General features: G+C 42.9%; 1 protein-coding gene across 3 annotated transcripts in view; it reads left to right on the top strand.

Annotated features, from left to right (window-relative positions):
• Positions 1-22,072, top strand: part of LOC128685368 (uncharacterized) — a 142,546-nt gene that overhangs the window by 37,153 nt on the left and 83,321 nt on the right. For all 3 annotated transcript variants that reach the window (XM_070082792.1, XM_070082793.1, XM_070082794.1), the window contains 2 exons: positions 6,236-6,616; positions 14,843-14,963. In XM_070082792.1, the coding sequence (XP_069938893.1) occupies positions 6,554-6,616; positions 14,843-14,963 (184 nt within the window). In that variant the 5' untranslated portion in view covers positions 6,236-6,553. The remainder of the gene's footprint in view (positions 1-6,235; positions 6,617-14,842; positions 14,964-22,072) is intronic.

Genomic DNA, 22,072 nt, shown 5'->3' with positions numbered 1-22,072 from the left:
GTGTAGGGAGACAGATGTAGGGAGACAGGTGTAGGAAGACAGGTGTAGGAAGACAGGTGTAGGAAGACAGATGTAGGGAGACAGATGTAGGAGGACAGGTGTAGGACAGGTGTAGGAGGACAGGTGTAGGAAGACAGATGTAGGGAGACAGATGTAGGAGGACAGGTGTAGGAGGACAGGTGTAGGGACACAGATGTAGGGAGACAGATGTAGGAGGACAGGTGTAGGAAGACAGATATAGGGAGACATGTAGGAAGACAGGTGTAGGAAGATAGGTGTAGGAAGACAGATGTAGGGAGACAGATGTAGGAAGACAGGTGTAGGAAGACAGGTGTAGGGAGACAGATGTAGGAAGACAGGTGTAGGAAGACAGGTGTAGGAAGACATGTGTAGGAAGACAGATGTAGGGAGAAAGATGTAGGAGGACAAGTATAGGAGGACAGGTGTAGGAAGACAGATTTAGGGAGGCAGATGTAGGAGGACAGTTGTAGGAGGACAGGTGTAGGAAGACAGATGTAGGGAGACAGATGTAGGAAGACAGGTGTAGGGAGACAGATGTAGGAAAACAGGTGTAGGGAGACAGGTGTAGGGAGACAGATGTAGGAAGACAGGTGTAGGAAGACAGATGTAGGGAGACAGATGAAGGAGGACAGGTGTAGGAGGACAGGTGTAGGAAGACAGATGTAGGAAGACAGATGTAGGAGGACAGGTGTAGGAGGATAGGTGTAGGAAGACAGATGCAGGGAGACAGATGTAGGAGGACAGGTGTAGGAAGACAGGTGTAGGAGGACAGGTGTAGGAAGACAGATGTAGAAAGACAGGTGTAGGAAGACAGGTGTAGGAAGACAGGTGTAGGAGGACAGGTGTAGGAAGACAGGTGTAGGAGGACAGGTGTAGGAAGACAGGTGTAGGAAGACAGATGTAGGAAAATAGATGTAGGAAGACAGGTGTAGGAAGACAGGTGTAGGAGGACAGGTGTAGGAAGACAGGTGTAGGAGGACAGGTGTAGGAAGACAGGTGTAGGAGGACAGGTGTAGGAAGACAGGTGTAGGAGGACAGGTGTAGGAAGACAGGTACAGGAGGACAGGTGTAGGAAGACAGGTGTAGGAAGACAGGTGTAGGAAGACAGGTGTAGGAAGACAGGTGTAGGAAGACAGGTGTAGGAGGACAGGTGTAGGAAGACAGGTGTAGGAAGACAGGTGTAGGAAGACAGGTGTAGGACAGGTGCAGGAGGACATGTGTAGGAAGACAGGTGTAGGAGGACAGGTGTAGGAGGACAGGTGTAGGAAGACAGGTGTAGGAAGACAGGTGTAGGAGGACAGGTGTAGGAAGACAGGTGTAGGAAGACAGGTGTAGGAAGACAGGTGTAGGACAGGTGTAGGAAGGCAGGTGTAGGAGGACAGGTGTAGGAAGACAGGTGTAGGAAGACAGGTGTAGGAGGACAGGTTGTAGGAAGACTGGTGTAGGAGGACAGGTGTAGGAAGACAGGTGTAGGAGGACAGGTGTAGGAAGACAGGTGAAGGAGGACAGGTGTAGGAGGACAGGTGTAGGAAGACAGGTGTAGGAAGATAGATGTAGGAAGACAGGTGTAGGAAGACAGGTGTAGGAAGACAGGTGTAGGAGGACAGGTGTAGGAGGACAGGTGTAGGAAGACAGGTGTAGGAGGACAGGTGTAGGAAGACAGGTGTAGGACAGGTGTAGGAAGACAGGTACAGGAGGACAGGTGTAGGAAGACAGGTGTAGGAAGACAGGTGTAGGAGGACAGGTGTAGGAAGACAGGTGTAGGAAGACAGGTGTAGGAGGACAGGTGTAGGAAGACAGGTGTAGGAAGACAGGTGTAGGAGGACAGGTGTAGGAAGACAGGTGAAGGAGGACAGGTGTAGGAAGACAGGTGTAGGAGGACAGGTGTAGGAAGACAGGTGTAGGAAGACAGGTACAGGAGGACAGGTGTAGGAAGACAGGTGTAGGAAGACAGATGTAGGAAGACAGGTGTAGGACAGGTGTAGGAAGACAGGTGTAGGAAGACAGATGTAGGAAGACAGGTGTAGGAGGACAGGTGTAGGAGGACAGGTGTAGGAAGACAGGTGTAGGAGGACAGGTGTAGGAAGACAGGTGAAGGAGGACAGGTGTAGGAAGACAGGTGTAGGAGGACAGGTGTAGGAAGACAGGTGTAGGAAGACAGGTGTAGGAAGACAGGTACAGGAGGACAGGTGTAGGAAGACAGGTGTAGGAAGACAGATGTAGGAAGACAGGTGTAGGACAGGTGTAGGAAGACAGGTGTAGGAAGACAGATGTAGGAAGACAGGTGTAGGAAGACAGGTGTAGGAAGACAGGTGTAGGACAGGTGTAGGAAGACAGGTGTAGGAAGACAGGTGTAGGAGGACAGGTGTAGGAAGACAGGTACTCACCTATTTGTACTCACCTATTTGTGGTTGCAGGGGTCGAGTCTTAGCTCCTGGCCCCGCCTCTTCACCGGTTGCTACTGGGCCCTCTCTCTCCCCGCTCCATGAGCTTTATCAAACCTTGTCTTAAAGCTGTGTATGGTTCCTGCCTCCACTACGTCATTTTCTAGGCTATTACACTGTCTTACAACTCTATGACTGAAGAAATACTTCCTACTATCTCTCTGACTCATTTGTGTCTTCAACTTCCAATTGTGGCCTCTTGTTTCTGTGTCCCCTCCCTGGAACATCCTGTCTTTGTCCACCTTGTCTATTCCACGCAGTGTGTAGGAGGTGTAGGAGGACAGGTGTAGGAAGACTGTAGGAGGACAGGTGTAGGAAGACAGGTGTAGGAGGACAGGTGTAGGAAGACAGGTGAAGGAGTACAGGTGTAGGAAGACAGGTGTAGGAGGACAGGTGTAGGAAGACAGGTGTAGGAAGACAGGTGTAGGAAGACAGGTACAGGAGGACAGGTGTAGGAAGACAGGTGTAGGAAGACAGGTGTAGGAAGACAGGTGTAGGACAGGTGTAGGAAGACAGGTGTAGGAAGACAGATGTAGGAAGACAGGTGTAGGAAGACAGGTGTAGGAAGACAGGTGTAGGAGGACAGGTGTAGGAAGACAGGTGTAGGAGGACAGGTGTAGGAAGACAGGTGTAGGAAGACAGGTGTAGGAGGACAGGTGTAGGAAGACAGGTACTCACCTATTTGTACTCACCTATTTGTGGTTGCAGGGGTCGAGTCTTAGCTCCTGGCCCCGCCTCTTCACCGGTTGCTAATGGGCCCTCTCTCTCCCCGCTCCATGAGCTTTATCAAACCTTGTCTTAAAGCTGTGTATGGTTCCTGCCTCCACTACGTCATTTTCTAGGCTATTACACTGTCTTACAACTCTATGACTGAAGAAATACTTCCTACTATCTCTCTGACTCATTTGTGTCTTCAACTTCCAATTGTGGCCTCTTGTTTCTGTGTCCCCTCCCTGGAACATCCTGTCTTTGTCCACCTTGTCTATTCCACGCAGTGTGTAGGAGGTGTAGGAGGACAGGTGTAGGAAGACTGTAGGAGGACAGGTGTAGGAAGACAGGTGTAGGAGGACAGGTGTAGGAAGACAGGTGAAGGAGTACAGGTGTAGGAAGACAGGTGTAGGAGGACAGGTGTAGGAAGACAGGTGTAGGAAGACAGGTGTAGGAAGACAGGTACAGGAGGACAGGTGTAGGAAGACAGGTGTAGGAAGACAGGTGTAGGAAGACAGGTGTAGGACAGGTGTAGGAAGACAGGTGTAGGAAGACAGATGTAGGAAGACAGGTGTAGGAAGACAGGTGTAGGAAGACAGGTGTAGGAGGACAGGTGTAGGAAGACAGGTGTAGGAGGACAGGTGTAGGAAGACAGGTGTAGGAAGACAGGTGTAGGAGGACAGGTGTAGGAAGACAGGTACTCACCTATTTGTACTCACCTATTTGTGGTTGCAGGGGTCGAGTCTTAGCTCCTGGCCCCGCCTCTTCACCGGTTGCTAATGGGCCCTCTCTCTCCCCGCTCCATGAGCTTTATCAAACCTTGTCTTAAAGCTGTGTATGGTTCCTGCCTCCACTACGTCATTTTCTAGGCTATTACACTGTCTTACAACTCTTATGACTGAAGAAATACTTCCTACTATCTCTCTGACTCATTTGTGTCTTCAACTTCCAATTGTGGCCTCTTGTTTCTGTGTCCCCTCCCTGGAACATCCTGTCTTTGTCCACCTTGTCTATTCCACGCAGTGTGTAGGAGGTGTAGGAGGACAGGTGTAGGAAGACTGTAGGAGGACAGGTGTAGGAAGACAGGTGTAGGAGGACAGGTGTAGGAAGACAGGTGTAGGAGGACAGGTGTAGGAAGACAGGTGTAGGAAGATAGATGTAGGAAGACAGGTGTAGGAAGACAGGTGTAGGAGGACAGGTGTAGGAAGACAGGTGTAGGAAGACAGGTGTAGGAGGACAGGTGTAGGAAGACAGGTGTAGGAAGACAGGTGTAGGAAGACAGGTGTAGGAAGACAGGTGTAGGAAGACAGGTGTAGGAAGACAGGTGTAGGACAGGTGTAGGAAGACAGGTGTAGGGGGACAAGTGTAGGAAGACAGGTGTAGGAAGACAGATGTAGGAAGATAGGTGTAGGAAGACAGATGTAGGGAGACAGATGTAGGAAGACAGGTGTAGGAAGATAAGTGTAGGAAGACAGATATAGGAAGACAGATGTAGGAAGACAGGTGTAGGAAGACAGGTGTAGGAAGACAGGTGTAGGAAAACAGGTGTAGGAAGACAGGTGTAGGAAGACAGATGTAGGGAGACAGATGTAGGAAGACAGGTGTAGGAAGACAGGTGTAGGAAGACAGGTGTAGGAAGACAGATGTAGGAAGACAGGTGTAGGAAGACAGGTGTAGGAAGACAGGTGTAGGAAGACAGATGTAGGGAGACAGATGTAGGAAGACAGATGTAGGAAGACAGGTGTAGGAAGACAGGTGTAGGAAGACAGGTGTAGGAAGACAGGTGTAGGAAGACAGGTGTAGGAAGACAGGTGTAGGAAGACAGATGTAGGAAGACAGGTGTAGGAAGACAGGTGTAGGAAGACAGGTGTAGGAGGACAGGTGTAGGAGGACAGGTGTAGGAGGACAGGTGTAGGAAGACAGGTGTAGGAGGACAGGTGTAGGAGGACAGGTGTAGGAAGACAGGTGTAGGAGGACAGGTGTAGGAAGACAGGTGTAGGAGGACAGGTGTAGGAAGACAGGTACAGGAGGACAGTTCGCAGTGTGAGATATTCGGAGGCTTAAATAGTAGTATTGTTCATAATTATTTACTCTTAAGTGTACTTTTTTTATTTTCATATTTCTGTCCTAACCATAAAAGTTTTGACAAGATTGTTTGTTGTGTGTGAAAAACCACTGAAACACAAGATTATTATTCTATCAATTAATATAAACATTTTGAAAGCTCTCCCACGACAATTTATGCACAACAATGTAGACAAAATTCTCTTAATAGAACGTAGAGAGATGATGTACGTAAGACAGAGGGGTGAGTAGATATTATTATTATTATAATCAAGGGGGAAGCGCTAAACCCGGAGGATTATACAGCGCCTGGGGGGGGGATGTGGAAGGCATTCAGACTTAATTCGGGGAACTGGAGCACAGATCCAATTCCCTAAATCAAGAGCCCCTCACCAACATCAAGGAACCTTCCTTGAGGGGTGAGTAGATGTTAAACCTGCTTCCAGCAGCTACCATATATAATACGCAGCAGGAAACTGGAATAGGCTTAGTGAGACAAAACATCTATTCGAATACATGCTTCTTATTCCATTCATGGTGCGATCGCTAAACCCGTAGGTGATACAGTGCCTGCGGGAGTGGAAGTCATTCATGCTTGAGTCATCTTTATGTCCTTACCGGCATCAAAGAACATCCCTTGAGGGTAAGAAATGCTTAGCTACCAAAATGTTGAAGCCTAGTTTCTGGACCTATTGTGTGCCTGTGTAACCATCTGACTAGTGCCCGGAGGATGGGTATAAGGGTATAATAAATCTATCACACAACCTTAATTAAGGGAATGTACGTATATTTTTTTTTTTATTATTCGCCGGTACTCTCCCGGCCCGGGTGTTAAGTAACGTAAAATATCCCTTCTTCATATCTATAATAACTAAGTGAAGTATTGTAACTTACTCAATTCTAGCTAAATATTACCATTAGGTACTACAACATGACTTTATCCAAAGAAATCACTATTTATTGTGAAACTAACGACACACATTTGTGGTTCGTTTCAGGTGTTGTGGCCACAGTGAGGAAGAATACTTGATAACTTAGATGTGTTAATGTAGAAGCTGTAACTGACGTCAAGCAAGCTTTCATGACCACCAGAAGGAAAGTGTGACTCCTGTAACAACCTGTTGATCACCAAACAAGACTCTGACCCCACGACCTTACAACTAAATCACTCTTGACCCTGCAGTAACCTCCCACCCATCACGAGACCAGAAAAAAGAATGTGAACCCAAGGAAAAGACATTATATAAAAAAAAATCCAATAAAGTAAACTATAAAATATATAAAAAGTTATGTTACGTCAGTAATAAAGGGACACGATGTTAGCAAGGTGTTGCTGCGACCCATACAAGAGGACTTACATCTCAGCCATCCTCACAGCCGTGAGTATCATTGTCTTGAATATCTTATCTTACTGTGGCGGTCGAGTTTAGATCAGGTCAGGTCACATTGTCAGGGGACAGTAAATCAGGGTCATCAAGCTATATCAAGCTTATCTTAGCTCACAAGCACGAAGAGATAGACGAAATAATATACCAAGATTCATTGAAATACCGAGATGCCTCTTACGTTTATTTCTCAACATTATTTCACATTTTATAATAGTAATAATATCTATTTCTACAGGTACATATACAAGGTATACAGACCACAGCTACATCATTGACATACTGCTATACAGACCACAGCTACATCATTGACATACTGCTATACAGACCACAGCTACATCATTGACATACTGCTATACAGACCACAGCTACATCATTGACATACTGCTATACAGACCACAGCTACATCATTGACATACTGCTATACAGACCACAGCTACATCATTGACATACTGCTATACAGACCACAGCTACATCATTGACATACTGCTATACAGACCACAGCTACATCATTGACATACTGCTATACAGACCACAGCTACATCATTGACATACTGCTATACAGACCACAGCTACATCATTGACATACTGCTATACAGACCACAGCTACATCATTGACATACTGCTATACAGACCACAGCTACATCATTGACATACTGCTATACAGACCACAGCTACATCATTGACATACTGCTATACAGACCACAGCTACATCATTGACATACTGCTATACAGACCACAGCTACATCATTGACATACTGCTATACAGACCACAGCTACATCATTGACATACTGCTATACAGACCACAGCTACATCATTGACATACTGCTATACAGACCACAGCTACATCATTGACATACTGCTATACAGACCACAGCTACATCATTGACATACTGCTATACAGACCACAGCTACATCATTGACATACTGCTATACAGACCACAGCTACATCATTGACATACTGCTATACAGACCACAGCTACATCATTGACATACTGCTATACAGACCACAGCTACATCATTGACATACTGCTATACAGACCACAGCTACATCATTGACATACTGCTATACAGACCACAGCTACATCATTGACATACTGCTATACAGACCACAGCTACATCATTGACATACTGCTATACAGACCACAGCTACATCATTGACATACTGCTATACAGACCACAGCTACATCATTGACATACTGCTATACAGACCACAGCTACATCATTGACATACTGCTATACAGACCACAGCTACATCATTGACATACTGCTATACAGACCACAGCTACATCATTGACATACTGCTATACAGACCACAGCTACATCATTGACATACTGCTATACAGACCACAGCTACATCATTGACATACTGCTATACAGACCACAGCTACATCATTGACATACTGCTATACAGACCACAGCTACATCATTGACATACTGCTATACAGACCACAGCTACATCATTGACATACTGCTATACAGACCACAGCTACATCATTGACATACTGCTATACAGACCACAGCTACATCATTGACATACTGCTATACAGACCACAGCTACATCATTGACATACTGCTATACAGACCACAGCTACATCATTGACATACTGCTATACAGACCACAGCTACATCATTGACATACTGCTATACAGACCACAGCTACATCATTGACATACTGCTATACAGACCACAGCTACATCATTGACATACTGCTATACAGACCACAGCTACATCATTGACATACTGCTATACAGACCACAGCTACATCATTGACATACTGCTATACAGACCACAGCTACATCATTGACATACTGCTATACAGACCACAGCTACATCATTGACATACTGCTATACAGACCACAGCTACATCATTGACATACTGCTATACAGACCACAGCTACATCATTGACATACTGCTATACAGACCACAGCTACATCATTGACATACTGCTATACAGACCACAGCTACATCATTGACATACTGCTATACAGACCACAGCTACATCATTGACATACTGCTATACAGACCACAGCTACATCATTGACATACTGCTATACAGACCACAGCTACATCATTGACATACTGCTATACAGACCACAGCTACATCATTGACATACTGCTATACAGACCACAGCTACATCATTGACATACTGCTATACAGACCACAGCTACATCATTGACATACTGCTATACAGACCACAGCTACATCATTGACATACTGCTATACAGACCACAGCTACATCATTGACATACTGCTATACAGACCACAGCTACATCATTGACATACTGCTATACAGACCACAGCTACATCATTGACATACTGCTATACAGACCACAGCTACATCACTGACATACTGCTATACAGACCACAGCTACATCATTGACATACTGCTATACAGACCACAGCTACATCATTGACATACTGCTATACAGACCACAGCTACATCATTGACATACTGCTATACAGACCACAGCTACATCATTGACATACTGCTATACAGACCACAGGTACATCACTGACATACTGCTATACAGACCACAGCTACATCATTGACATACTGCTATACAGACCACAGGTACATCATTGACATACTGCTATACAGACCACAGCTACATCATTGACATACTGCTATATAAAAAGACCCTTGTTATGCTGAGCATTTCCCGCAGTTTAGGTCAATTTTGTCCCGGGATGCGACCCACACCAGTCCACTAACACCCAGGTACTCATTTTACTTAAGGATGAATATAGACAACCGGTGTAAAGGAACGCGCCCAATGTTTCTACCTTTGTCGGAAATCGAACCCGGACCCTCAGCGTGTGAAACGAGTGCTTTTGCCACCAGGCCAAGGGCCACCGTATGACACAAAGGAGGGAAGAATTGGCTTGGTAGAACAGAATTGCATAAAATCGCACATAAGCAAGTAAATACCAAATCCCTTATAATGTTTCCGTGCAAGACAAATACACGTCCCGTGGCTCGGCATACATCCACCTATATTAATTTTTTTTTGAGGACAGATGCAAGTAGTTATAATTATAACCAAGATTTTTAAAGAGGTCGAGTGGTAAGGCAGTGGAAGGTCTCGGTCAGATAACCAAAAGCTTCAGCTCTGGATCATCATATGCGGCTAACAGTAACAGCCTGGATGATCAGGCATTGGTCCACTATGAGGCCTGATGACATACCGGGCTGCGGGGGCGTTGACCCCAGGAACCTTCTCCATGTATACTCCACATATAATGAAAAGTAGGGGTGCCATTGGTACATGAAGAGAAAATACAATAAGTGTCCGGGGCCCAAGACTGTTCAGCAGCCTCCCACCAGGCATAAGCGGAATCTTCTATAGACTTCTGGCTGCCTTCAAGAGGGGGCTGAACAGATACTCAAAGTCTGTGCTGGATCAGCCTGGGTGATCAAGCCCTGATCCACCGGTAGACCTAGTCTTGGACTGAGCCACAGGGGCGTTGATCCCCGGAATACCCTTACACCAACTCCGGTCATTTCTGGAGTGGAATCACAGTCGATGGCCCGGTGGCCTGGTGGCTATAGCTCCCGCTTCACACACGGAGGGCCCGGGTTCGATTCCCGGCGGGTGGAAATATTTCGACACTTTCCTTACACCTGTTGTCCTGTTCACCTAGCAGCAAATAGGTACCTGGGTGTTAGTCGACTGGTGTGGGTCCAGCCTGGGGGACAAGATTAAGGGCCCCAATGGAAATAAGTTAGACAGTCCTCGATGACGCACTGACTTACTTGGGTTATCCTGGGTGGCTAACCCTCCGGGGTTAAAAATCCGAACGAAATCTTATCTTATGGCCTCCACTCCAAAACAACAGATATTAGTGCCGGGTACAAAAAGACCCCATACCACCAATCCGACGACATTCTTCTCTGCATATATACAGGGTCTAAAGCCAGCAATGAACAACAAAATACCTTTCATTCGTGGACTTCTTACAGAGTCGAATGCAATGTTCGTGGTTTTAACAGACCCACATAAAGGATCACTTTGACAATGAAATATGGATCCCGGGTTATAGCTTATACAGATGCAACAGAATGAACAGGCAAAGAGGGAAAGGAGAAGGTTGGCCTGTATATCACAGAGTCACTTGTATGCTCGGAACTACTAAATGCCTCAAATGTAGTTGAAGTTTTGGCAGTAAAGGTCGAGAGCTCCTGTGGGTGTATGACCCACTTAATATTTGTATTTATAACTCAGTACAATTGTGACCTGGTGTGGCCGTGTCAGTGGCTCATTACTTTGTAATTTGTTCATGATTGTAACCATGTATAGGAGTGAGGATGATTCATTATCTTCGTAACTTGTCATGATTGTGACCAGATCTACCTAGAGTTCATTACCTTTGTAACTAGTTCAGCTATCATAACTTTGGGGTCCAGTCCCTGGACCCATTATGTACCTCTGTAATCTTTTGACTACCGCCCACAGGATGGGTATGGGGTGCATAATAAAGATATTAAACTATTAAACTAAGGTCGAAAACCAAAACCTGGTCATTGTTGTGGTTGTATACAAGCCTCCAGATGCAACTTCCCAGCAATTCCAGAAACAGCTTGTGAAAACTGATCACTGTCCGGAAAATCTTGTAGCTCCTGCCCCCAACATCTTGCTCCTGGGGGATTTCAACCTGAGGCACCTAAAATGGAGGATGCAGTAAATAATGTTGTAGCAGAGATAACACCAGGAGGCAGCTCAGATGAAAACTCGCACACACACGAGCTTTTAAATCTCCACACCAAATTCGCCTTAAACCAGCAAATAATAGAGCCTACAAGACTGGAGAATACACTGGACCTCATCTAAACTAACAATGATGATCAGATACGAAATGTATCAAAAACAATATACTCAGATCACAACATAACAGAGGTCCAGACATGTATGCGGGGAGCCCCAGACCGACAAAATGTGATCAGTCACAAGGGAGCCTTCACCAAATTCAACTTCAGTAACAAAAACTTAAGGTGGGACCAAGTCATCTAGGTCCTAAATGATATAAACTGGGAAGATAGCCTAAGCAACACGGATCCAAACCTATGTCTAGAACAAATTAATTGTGTGGCACTTGAGGTATGCTCAAGGCATATTCCTTTAAGAAAAAGTAGAACATGTAAACTAGAAAGAGAAAGGCGCTCCCTATACAGGCGGAGGCAAAGAATAACAGAGCGGCTAAAAGAGGCCAATATATGTGTAATACGTAGGGAGTGACACGTCAGAGAAATAGCAAACATCGAACTAAAGCTAAAGGAATCTTACAGGAGTCAAGAAACGCGGAAAGAACTAAAAGCCATAAATGAAATTGAAAGAAACCCAAAATATTTCTTTTCGATGCCAAATCAAAGTCGAGAACAACATCCAGTATTGGGCCCCTACTTAGACGAGATGGGTCCTACACAGATGACAGCAAGGAAATGAGTGAGCTACTCAAGTCCCAGTATGACTCGGTTTTTAGCAAGCCACTAACCAGACTGAGAGTCGAAGATCTAAATGAATTTTTTTATGAGAGAGACAGAGTTTGGTAGACTCGAACCTATCTGATATTATCCTGATACCAAATTACTCCGAAAAGGCGATAAACGACATGCCCATGCAATCTGCCCCAGGGCCAGACTCACGGAACTCTGCGTTCATCAAGAACTGCAAGAAGCCCCTATCATGTGCTTTTAACATCCTGTGGAGAGGAAGCATGGGCACAGGGGTCGTCCCACAGCTGCTAAAAACAACAGACATAGTCCCACTCCACAAAGGGGGCAGTAAAGCAATAACAAAGAACTACAGACCGATAGCACTAACATCCCATATCATAAAAATCTTTGAAAGGGTTCTAAGAAGTAAGATCACCACCCATTTAGATACCCATCAGTTACACAACCCAGGGCAACTGAGTGGCTGGTGCCACAGCACTACCATACTCTGAAAACTTATACTATTTCTCCTGCTGTTGCCCTTGTAACATTACACAGCTCCTAATGACCTAATGACACACTGAGAAATGTGAAAGTACTTGAGCTAAAGATTTCCACCCCTTGTTGTTTGTCTTGCATTGTTAAGGTCACCTGTCTGCGATTGTTTTGCATATATATATATATATATATATATATATATATATATATATATATATATATATATATATATATATATATATATATATATATATATATATATATATATATATATATATATATATATTCGTGCTCATTTCCCATTTTTAGAAAAAAAAAAAGATTTTTCGCCTAAAAAATCTCTGGACTATAGCATGTAAATAGGTTTGGTTTACATGTTGTAATATATTATTTACAAAACCATACCACGGGCGGGATTGAACCCGCGGTCAGAGAGCCTCAAAACTCCAGACCGTCGCGTTAGCCACTGGACCAGCTAGCCACAATAAAATTCGTCCAACTAGGTATATTTCTACACCATAGGAAGGTTACCATAGGCACCACTGTGACCACAAATGCAAGTTTTTACAGACGAATCTCCAGCTAGCGTGGCCGTGACGAACTCTAGCTCAAGTCCCCTCATTGCCGTTGTGGCATGCAAAGAGTACGTAACCTTTATTCGGCGCATGTACACACCCTCATTTACAGGCTTTCTCCCCCAACCAGCGAACCAGGTGACTGAGGGTTGACGATGGGGCCCCGTCGTTCAACCAGTTCCCAGGTTCTAGCCAATAAGAAGATCCCGCCCGTGGTATGGTTTGTTTGCAATCGTGTCATTACGATTTCGTGAGTCATGTTGACCCCATTGAGGGGACTTGAGCTACAGTTCGTCACAGCCACGCTAGCTGGAGATTCGTCTGTAAAAACTTGCATTTGTGGTCACAGTGGTGCCTATGCTAACCTTCCTATGGTGCAGAAATATACCTAGTTGGACGAATCTTATTGTGGCTAGCTGGCCCAGTGGCTAACGCGACGGTCTGCAGTTTTGAGGCTCTCTGACCGCGGATTCAATCCCGCCCGTGGTATGGTTTGTTTGCAATCGTGTCATTACGATTTCGTGAGTCATTATTTACAAAGGCAGCCACTATCATGCCTAGGTATTTCGGGCAGACTAATACTAATTCTTACTCTATATTAATATAGGTTATGGAGCAGAACATTTGAACATACATTATTAGATACATACATAATTAGATACATACCTAGCTGGGCACATACATAATTAGATGAGGTAGTACGAGTCATATAATAACTTTATAAATGGTAAATTTAGTAATATGACTGAATTTGTATGTTTTGATTAAAATTTATATATTGGAAGCGTCTTAGGTGGACTTTGAATTAACTTAAGATTTAATAGGCAATTAGGAATTTTTTATTTACAGTCATTTGGGTGAGTGTAAGTGTAAATTAGGGGGAATTACAGATAACAAGAGTAGGACTATATTATTTTGGTTGTGTTCATGATGCAAAAAAGAAAAGGTGATTTTCATTTCATGTGGTTAGCTAGTGATGGGGTGTGTTGGGGAGATAAGATGTTTTTTGACAGTAGTTTTGATAATGGTGGTTGAGTCTGAGTTCTAGAGTTTCCAGGCAGTGAGTTCCAGATTTTAGGCCTTTTTATGTACATCGAATTTTTGTAGAGGTTAAGCTGGACACAAGGAATGTCAGAGAGATTTTTGTGTCTGCTGTTATGTCTATGGGCCCTGTTGCAACTAGTAATGAAACTTGTTCCGTAACTCGATTGGTAGCGTACTCAGTTTACACAATGAAGTCCGGGGGTCGATCTCCGGTACGGTTGGAAATATTAAGACATGTTTTCTTAAGACATTCGCTGTTCACCAATCAGTAAAATATGAACCTGGGTGTTAGTTGGCTGGTGTGGGTCGCATCCTGGGGACAATACTGACCTAATTTGCGGGAAATGCTCCGCATAACAGGGGCTTTTATATAGTAGTATGTCATTGATAGATAAAAAGACACAATGTTAAGTAAAAGGACACAAATGCAACTGATGTGACATTTTCTTGTGGCAATGTTTCGCTCACCAGGAACTTTATTAAGCTTTATCTAATATATTGTCGGTAGTTCTACCAACATTAATACGTCATTGATGTCAGCTAGGACTGTATACCTTGTACTGTACTAGTAGAAATGAAGATATTATTATTAAAGTAACTAACTAGTTAGAACCCCCCGTCACACAGTATGATGTATTATCTAATGTAATAAAATTTTTGATGCAGATCGAGGCGGTGGCATTCGGTACTCTGAACATTGTTCTCATATGTATGAGCACTTGTGCCATTGAACCTCCTGAGAAGATTCCTCTCGCTTTCGATAAATTCTGGGCCTGGTATTTCTACGGTGAGTACTAATGTGGTTTATTTTCTCATGTTCGTAGTGAGAATAGGAAAAAAAAATTGAATCTAAATAATACCATAATGGTTTGTGTGAGAGGTTACGGTTACTCTCTCCTGTGTTTTAACAGTATATTAACACGACATAATTATGGGAGTCCATAATTATGAGACATGAGTAATTGTTCTTCATTTTGCCAACACGTTTCATCGTCCCGACGTTTCTATTTCCAGTGGCTGAGTTTTAGTGAGTTGCTAATTATCTTTACCGTGTTGCATCAGTTATGACAATTTTTACAGTAATATTAAATATTCTCTTCTTTACCGTCAAAATTCGTGTAATTCTACAGTCTCTTAACAGTGTAAAAACAATGACAGTATTTACTAAAGGCATCAAACTACTGAGAGAACCATTGACATATAATGTGTTCTCTGCACGGAAGACAAAACATTAAAAAAGACGTAGAACACAAACAGAAGTAGGACACAAAACAGACTAAGTAAGAAAGATCAAGAATGCAGTAATTAACATCAACACGATACACTAGTCTCCCCCCTCACAAAATACTACCGACAGCACTAGCAAGAAGGTGACACTCAAACATGCAGGTAGAAGGTAGGCTAATTATTGCAGGGTGTAAAAGAGGTTGAAAAATAAGACAATAGCACTTTCAGATGAACGGGGTAATGCAGTCACACACTGGATGGTACACAACCTGGCAAACTTCTTATAGTGGAATAGAGCGACTATCCTTGTGATGACCACAGGTGAGTCTGACGAGGACAGATGTGCATGAGCTCAGTCAAGTTTCCCACACAGGCTATAGTTTGGTTGTTAGGTTTATGTCATAGTGACTAAGTAAATTATGGAATAACTTTAACTCGTAAAATATTGATTAATATCAACTTTCAGGTACCTACACCGATAATATATATATATATATATATATATATATATATATATATATATATATATATATATATATATATATATATATATATATATATATATATATTATTTATTATCACACTGGCCGATTCCCACCAAGGCAGGGTGGCCCGAAAAAGAAAAACTTTCACCATCATTCACTCCATCACTGTCTTGCCAGAAGGGTGCTTTACACTACAGTTTTTAAACTGCAACATTAACACCCCTCCTTCAGAGTGCAGGCACTGTACTTCCCATCTCCAGGACTCAAGTCCGGCCTGCCGGTTTCCCTGAACCCCTTCATAAATGTTACTTTGCTCACACTCCAACAGCACGTCAAGTATTAAAAATCATTCGTCTCCATTCACTCCTATCAAACACGCTCACGCACGCCTGCTGAAGTCCAAGCCCCTCGCACACAAAACCTCCTTTACCCCCTCCCTCCAACCTTTCCTAGGCCGACCCCTACCCCGCCTTCCTTCCACTACAGACTGATACACTCTTGAAGTCATTCTGTTTCGCTCCATTCTCTCATGGCTCATCTTGCCATATAGGACAAGTGAAAATTTGTGTATGCAATAATTTCGCCAAAATCATTCTGAACCTAACGAAAAAATGTATTTCACTGTGTTTGTTTAGTATTAAATTACTGTAAACAAATCTAAAATATATTTAGTTGGGTTAGGCTTAAATAAATTGCGCTTGTTATAATAAGGTTAGGCAGGTTTTCTAAGTTACTTTTGGTGCAAAATTAAATTTTTTTACATCAACATTAATGAAAAAAATATATCTTTAAACGTATAAGAATTTTTTTTAGAAAGAACTTAATTTTAAATGAGTTCTTGCTAATTGACCAGTTTTACATATTCGGCACGGCATTATATATATATATATATATATATATATATATATATATATATATATATATATATATATATATATATATATATATAGATATATATATATATATTCTTTCAACAAACCGGCGGTATCCCACCGAGGCAGGGTGGCCCAAAAGGAAAAACGAAAGTTTCTCCTTTCAAATTTAGTAATATATACAGGAGAAGAGGTTACTAGCCCCTTGCTCCTGGCATTTTAGTCGCCTCTTACAACACGCATGGCTTACGGAGGAAGAATTCTGTTCCACTTCCCCATGGAGATAACAGGAAATAAACAAGAACAAGAACTAGAAAGAAAATAGAAGAAAACCCAGAGGGGTATGTATATATACGCTTGTACATGTATGTGTAGTGTGACCTAAGTGTAAGTAGAAGTAGCAAGACTTACCTGAAATCTTGCATGTTTATGAGACAAAAAAAGGACATCAGCAATCCTACCATCATGTAAAACAATTACAGGTTTCCTTTTTACACTCACTTGGCAGGACGGTAGTACCTCCCTGGGTGGTTGCTGTCTACCAACCTACTACCTACAATATATATATATATATATATATATATATATATATATATATATATATATATATATGCAAAACAACCACTGTGAAAGAATAGAGAAATTCCAAGCGCTTTCGTGACTACTCACATTATCAAGGAACAATGAAAGTAATGCATCAAAGGAAGGCATATAAAGGGTCTAGCCCACACCTCACTATCACATCCCACAACAAAGCAACACCTGACGCGCGACTCATGAGAAAGGGAACACTGCAGCAGGTCTGCTGGCCCAACTAGACAGGTCCTTCACACACTCCACCAACAAACTATTCTACCCAAGAATTAAGAATTTTAAAATTTATTATTTGTCCAATGTATTATTAAATTCTTCCCAAATTCTATTATAAATGGATCTAATTTATATAAACCAAAGGAAATATTCATATTATTGTCAAAACTGCTTTTTATGAAACAAGATTCAATTACATTCCTGTCGACCATGGACTTGCTTGATACAACTTTCTCAACTTTTTGAAAATCAATTGGATGGTTATAATCTCTCACATGAATAAATAGAGCATTGGAATCTTGTCCAGTTCTAATGCTATCTTTATGTTGTTTTAATCTTAGTTCGAGATTTTTACCAGTTTGACCGTAATAAACTTTATCGCAAATTTTACAAGGAATCTTATAGACATCCGTCAACATTTTGGGGGGAATTCTTTATCAAAAGTTTTTTTACTGTATCAAGATTTTTAAATACAACTTTGATATTAAAAGTCTTAAGAAGAGAAGGCATATCAACCAAGTTTTCATGGTAAGGGAGAACCAACATATTTTAAGTTGAATAAGGCTGGTTGTCCCTTTTTGGATTGTAAAAAGTATTTCTAGCAATTTTAAAAGATTTATCAATTACGTTTCTTGGGTATTTCAAATCATTACATATTTCATAAATTTTGGATATTTCCTCATCTATGAACTCAGGACTACAAATACGTAAAGCTCTCAAAAACACTGATGAGAAAACAGACAGTTTAACTCTATCTTGATGTGAAGAATAATAGTGGACATATGAACAGTTATTTGTAGGTTTTCTCTAAACTTTAAATTTGAATTCATTATTACCCTTAATAATTAAAACATCTAGAAAAGGCAATGAGTTATTTCTTCAAACTCAACAGTAAAGTTTATAGAATGGGCTAAGCTATTTAATTTGCCAAGGAAATGGTGTATATCTACATTCTTGGGCATAAGACACAAAATATCATCAACATATCTGAACCATTTAGCTCTATTAGGGAGGATTGTGTTAAGCAGCCTTGTTTCAAAAAAATCCATGTATAGGTTACTAAGAACAGGTGAAAGAGGATTTCCCATTGCCATACGAAACTTCTGAGTGTAAAACTTATCATTAAATACAAATTTTGCATCAACAATGCAAAGTTTAATAAGTTTAATGATAATAGGAACTGGCAATGGTAAATCATAATTAACGAGTTCTTCAGATAAGAAACTTAATAAATCATCAACAGGAATTTTCGTAAACAAGGAAGTAACATCAAAACTAACCATGTTAAAATCATTTAAGTCAGTCAAGGAGCTTAATTTATCAACTAAATCTATGTTGTTTTTAACATTTTGTTGTTGACATTTTGAGCCCTATTGTTGGCAAAATTTCTAACTTTAATGTTAAAAACAACATAGATTTAGTTGATAAATTAAGCTCCTTGACTGACTTAAATGATTTTAACATGGTTAGTTTTGATGTTACTTCCTTGTTTACAAAAGTTCCTGTTGATGATTTATTAAGTTTCTTATCTGAAGATCTCGTTAATTATGATTTACCATTGCCAGTTCCTATCATTAAACTTATTAAACTTTGCAGCGAAGGAACAGTGCGCTGTGAAGAAAGGAGTTGCGCAGATGGAGAAGAGGAAAGAGAAGGAATAGAGGGTGGATCAGTGTCCATTGATGGTTTGGCCTCTGCAATATATTCAGAGATTGCTTTAAGTGTTTCGGAGTTCAGAGACATCGTATGGGAGACAATATCGGAGATGGAAGGAGGAGGAGTTTGAGTAAAGATCGGAACTGAAATGGACTGTACCAAGGTAGGGGGGACGCGAAAGGGTGGAGGGAACTGGAGAAGTGTGGGAGGGGACAGAAGAGGCAGAAACCTGGGAGGTGGCAGAAGAGGAAGATCATTGGGAGGGGACAAGGGAGGAAGGCACTGTACGAGGAGGAGGATGAACCTCCACACTTGTAACAGAGCCAGTGAAAGGGGAAGACCCAGGTACAGAGACCGGGAAGGTAAAATGTGGAGGTGGATGAAGGGAAGGAGGGGTTAAAGGAGATTTTTTGGACTTCTGAGAAGTAGAGGGATGATTGGGAGGAGGTGTCGTACAAGGTCTTGTCGATACCGGGGTTTGTGAGGGAGAACACGAAGAAGTGAGAACAGACTGAGGTGTTGAAGTAGGGACGTCTGAGCCCAGGACAGCAAAAAAATTTGATACAGGAGTGACTATGGGACTGGCAACCGCAGAGGAGGCTGCAGAAGATGGGACCCTGGAAGTGGGGTGACGTTTTGAAACAAGAGAATAAGAAACACAGGGTAGTCTCCCTTGGAGGTGGAGATGAGAAACTGCCATAGCATAAGGGAGACCTTCTGCCTCTTTGAGGTAACGAATTTCCTGCTCATTTAAGTAGACCTGGCAACGGCGAGAGTACGAAGGGTAAGCCTCATGACAATTAAGGCAAGAGGGAGGTCGATTGCAAGACATATTAGAATGGTCATCGGCACCACAGACTGGGCATTCGACTATAGACCTGCAATATTTTGCTGGGTGGCCAAATCGCCAGCATTTCCTACACTGTTGTGGTGTAGGGATCACCTTCTGAACTTGTAACCGATGTCCTGCTACATAAACAGAGGATGGGAGTTCACAGCTATCAAAAGTTAAACGAGCCACATTGCAAGGGTATCGTCTTTGCCCATGGGCAGGAAGAACATAAGTGTCTACCTTGAGAATTGCGAGATCTTGGAGTTCCAGCTGTTCGAGAATGTCATTGCCACATGTCTGGAAATTCTGTTGGACTATGGTATGGGGCAGAATAACAGTACCACTACAAGAATTGAGGGAATGATGTTTTTTGATAATGACAGGAATAGCATCGATATGTGAAAGAAGAGAAAGATCATGAGCTTGGGTAGAATTCTGGACTGTGATGATGCACGCACCATTCTTAAGAGCATGAAAAGAAATATCTCTACCAACGTAGCGTAGGAGCGCTTTGCCAATAATATGGTCGGAAAGATAGGTAGAAGTCGGTCTTAAAGTAAAGAATTTAGTCCATTGTGTGGTCCGAAACTGAGTGTGGAGAGGGAGTGCATGACGTGTTGGTCTTTTCCAAGTAGAATGGGAAGGTAATGAAGTGACATCATCAGGAGATTGTGGTTGGCATTTAGAAGTGGGACCAGAGTCGGTCCAACGTGGGACGGGCTGGTGATTCGAAAATCGCCGCACCATAGAGGGAGAGACTGGAAGCATAGTCAAAGGAGAGCGGAGGTCAGACAAATCGAAGGAGTAAGTCGAAACCCCGGCACCTGAAGTGGGTGACGAAACAGCACCAGCAAGAGGTACAGGGGCCTTAGGAGTGTCTGAAAAGTGGCCAAAAGATGAGGCGAGGTCAGAACAGGGTGCGGTAACAATAAGGGGCCCGGGGGTAGCGAGGTCATGGATCAGGTACTCCATGGTTAGGTTACTTCTTTCTTTTTGTTTTTAAGAAAAAAAAAATAAAAATAAAAAAAAAAATAAAAAAAGGGGGGACCGGGGAGGGATAGTTCCTAGGACGAATGAAAGGGCCAGAAATCTCCCTCTGCGCCCAAGAGGACCTCAGCACTGCAAGCACAGATGCAGCATGGAACCCGTGCCATACCCTACCCTTCATGCCAGTAAACCAGCAATCCGGGATAGCAACCTCACATCTGCCGAGCTACCTCTGTGGACAAAAGAGAGGGCGGCCAGATATCCGCCACAAAGCATACCTCCTTCGGCCACCACCCCTGGAATCCGAAAGGTGGCTTCCAGAGATACACCTGTCGCCCGAAAGACACCCAAAGCCACTCTCCGGGATACCGGAGAGGAATCGGGACATCCCCAGGCGATCCGGATTCCAAGGCAAACTACGCCATCACCAAGAACCTCAACGGAATGGGATGGACCCCGGTACCCTTTCCCATACCTAGGAACTAGCGTGCCTGTGGGAAAAATCCCAAAGGTCAAAAAGAGGAAGGGCAAAAGGAAGGGGTGGGGAGGAGGAGGAGGAAAGGAAAAAGGGGAGGATGGGGAGGATGGGATAGGGAAGGGGGGGATTGGGGGGTAATTAGGTTCGGTCTGAGGAAGGAGACCGACAGGTCTAATTCCTCAGACCAAGAGCCTCTTCACCACGCCAAGGACTCATCTTGTTTAAGTAGGGGCCCAATACTGGATGTTGTTCTCGACTTTGATTTGGCATAAGAAAAGAAATACTTTGATTTTCTTTCGATTTCATTTATGGCTTTTAGTTCTTCCCACAATTCCTGACTCCTATAAGATTCCTTTAGCTTAAGTTCGATGTTTGCTATTTCTCTGACCAGTCACTCCCTACGCATTTCAGATATATTGGCCTCTTTTAGCCTGTAAAGGGAGTGCCTGTCTCTTTCTATTTTACATCTACTCTTCCTTTTTCTTAAAGGAATAAGCCTTGAGCATACATCGAGTGCCACCGAGTTAATCTGTTCGCCTGGAGTCCTGC

Source organism: Cherax quadricarinatus, chromosome 8, assembly GCF_038502225.1.
Source record: "Cherax quadricarinatus isolate ZL_2023a chromosome 8, ASM3850222v1, whole genome shotgun sequence".
NCBI classification, from domain to species: domain Eukaryota; kingdom Metazoa; phylum Arthropoda; class Malacostraca; order Decapoda; family Parastacidae; genus Cherax; species Cherax quadricarinatus.
This window is presented reverse-complemented; position numbering and strand designations above follow the sequence as displayed.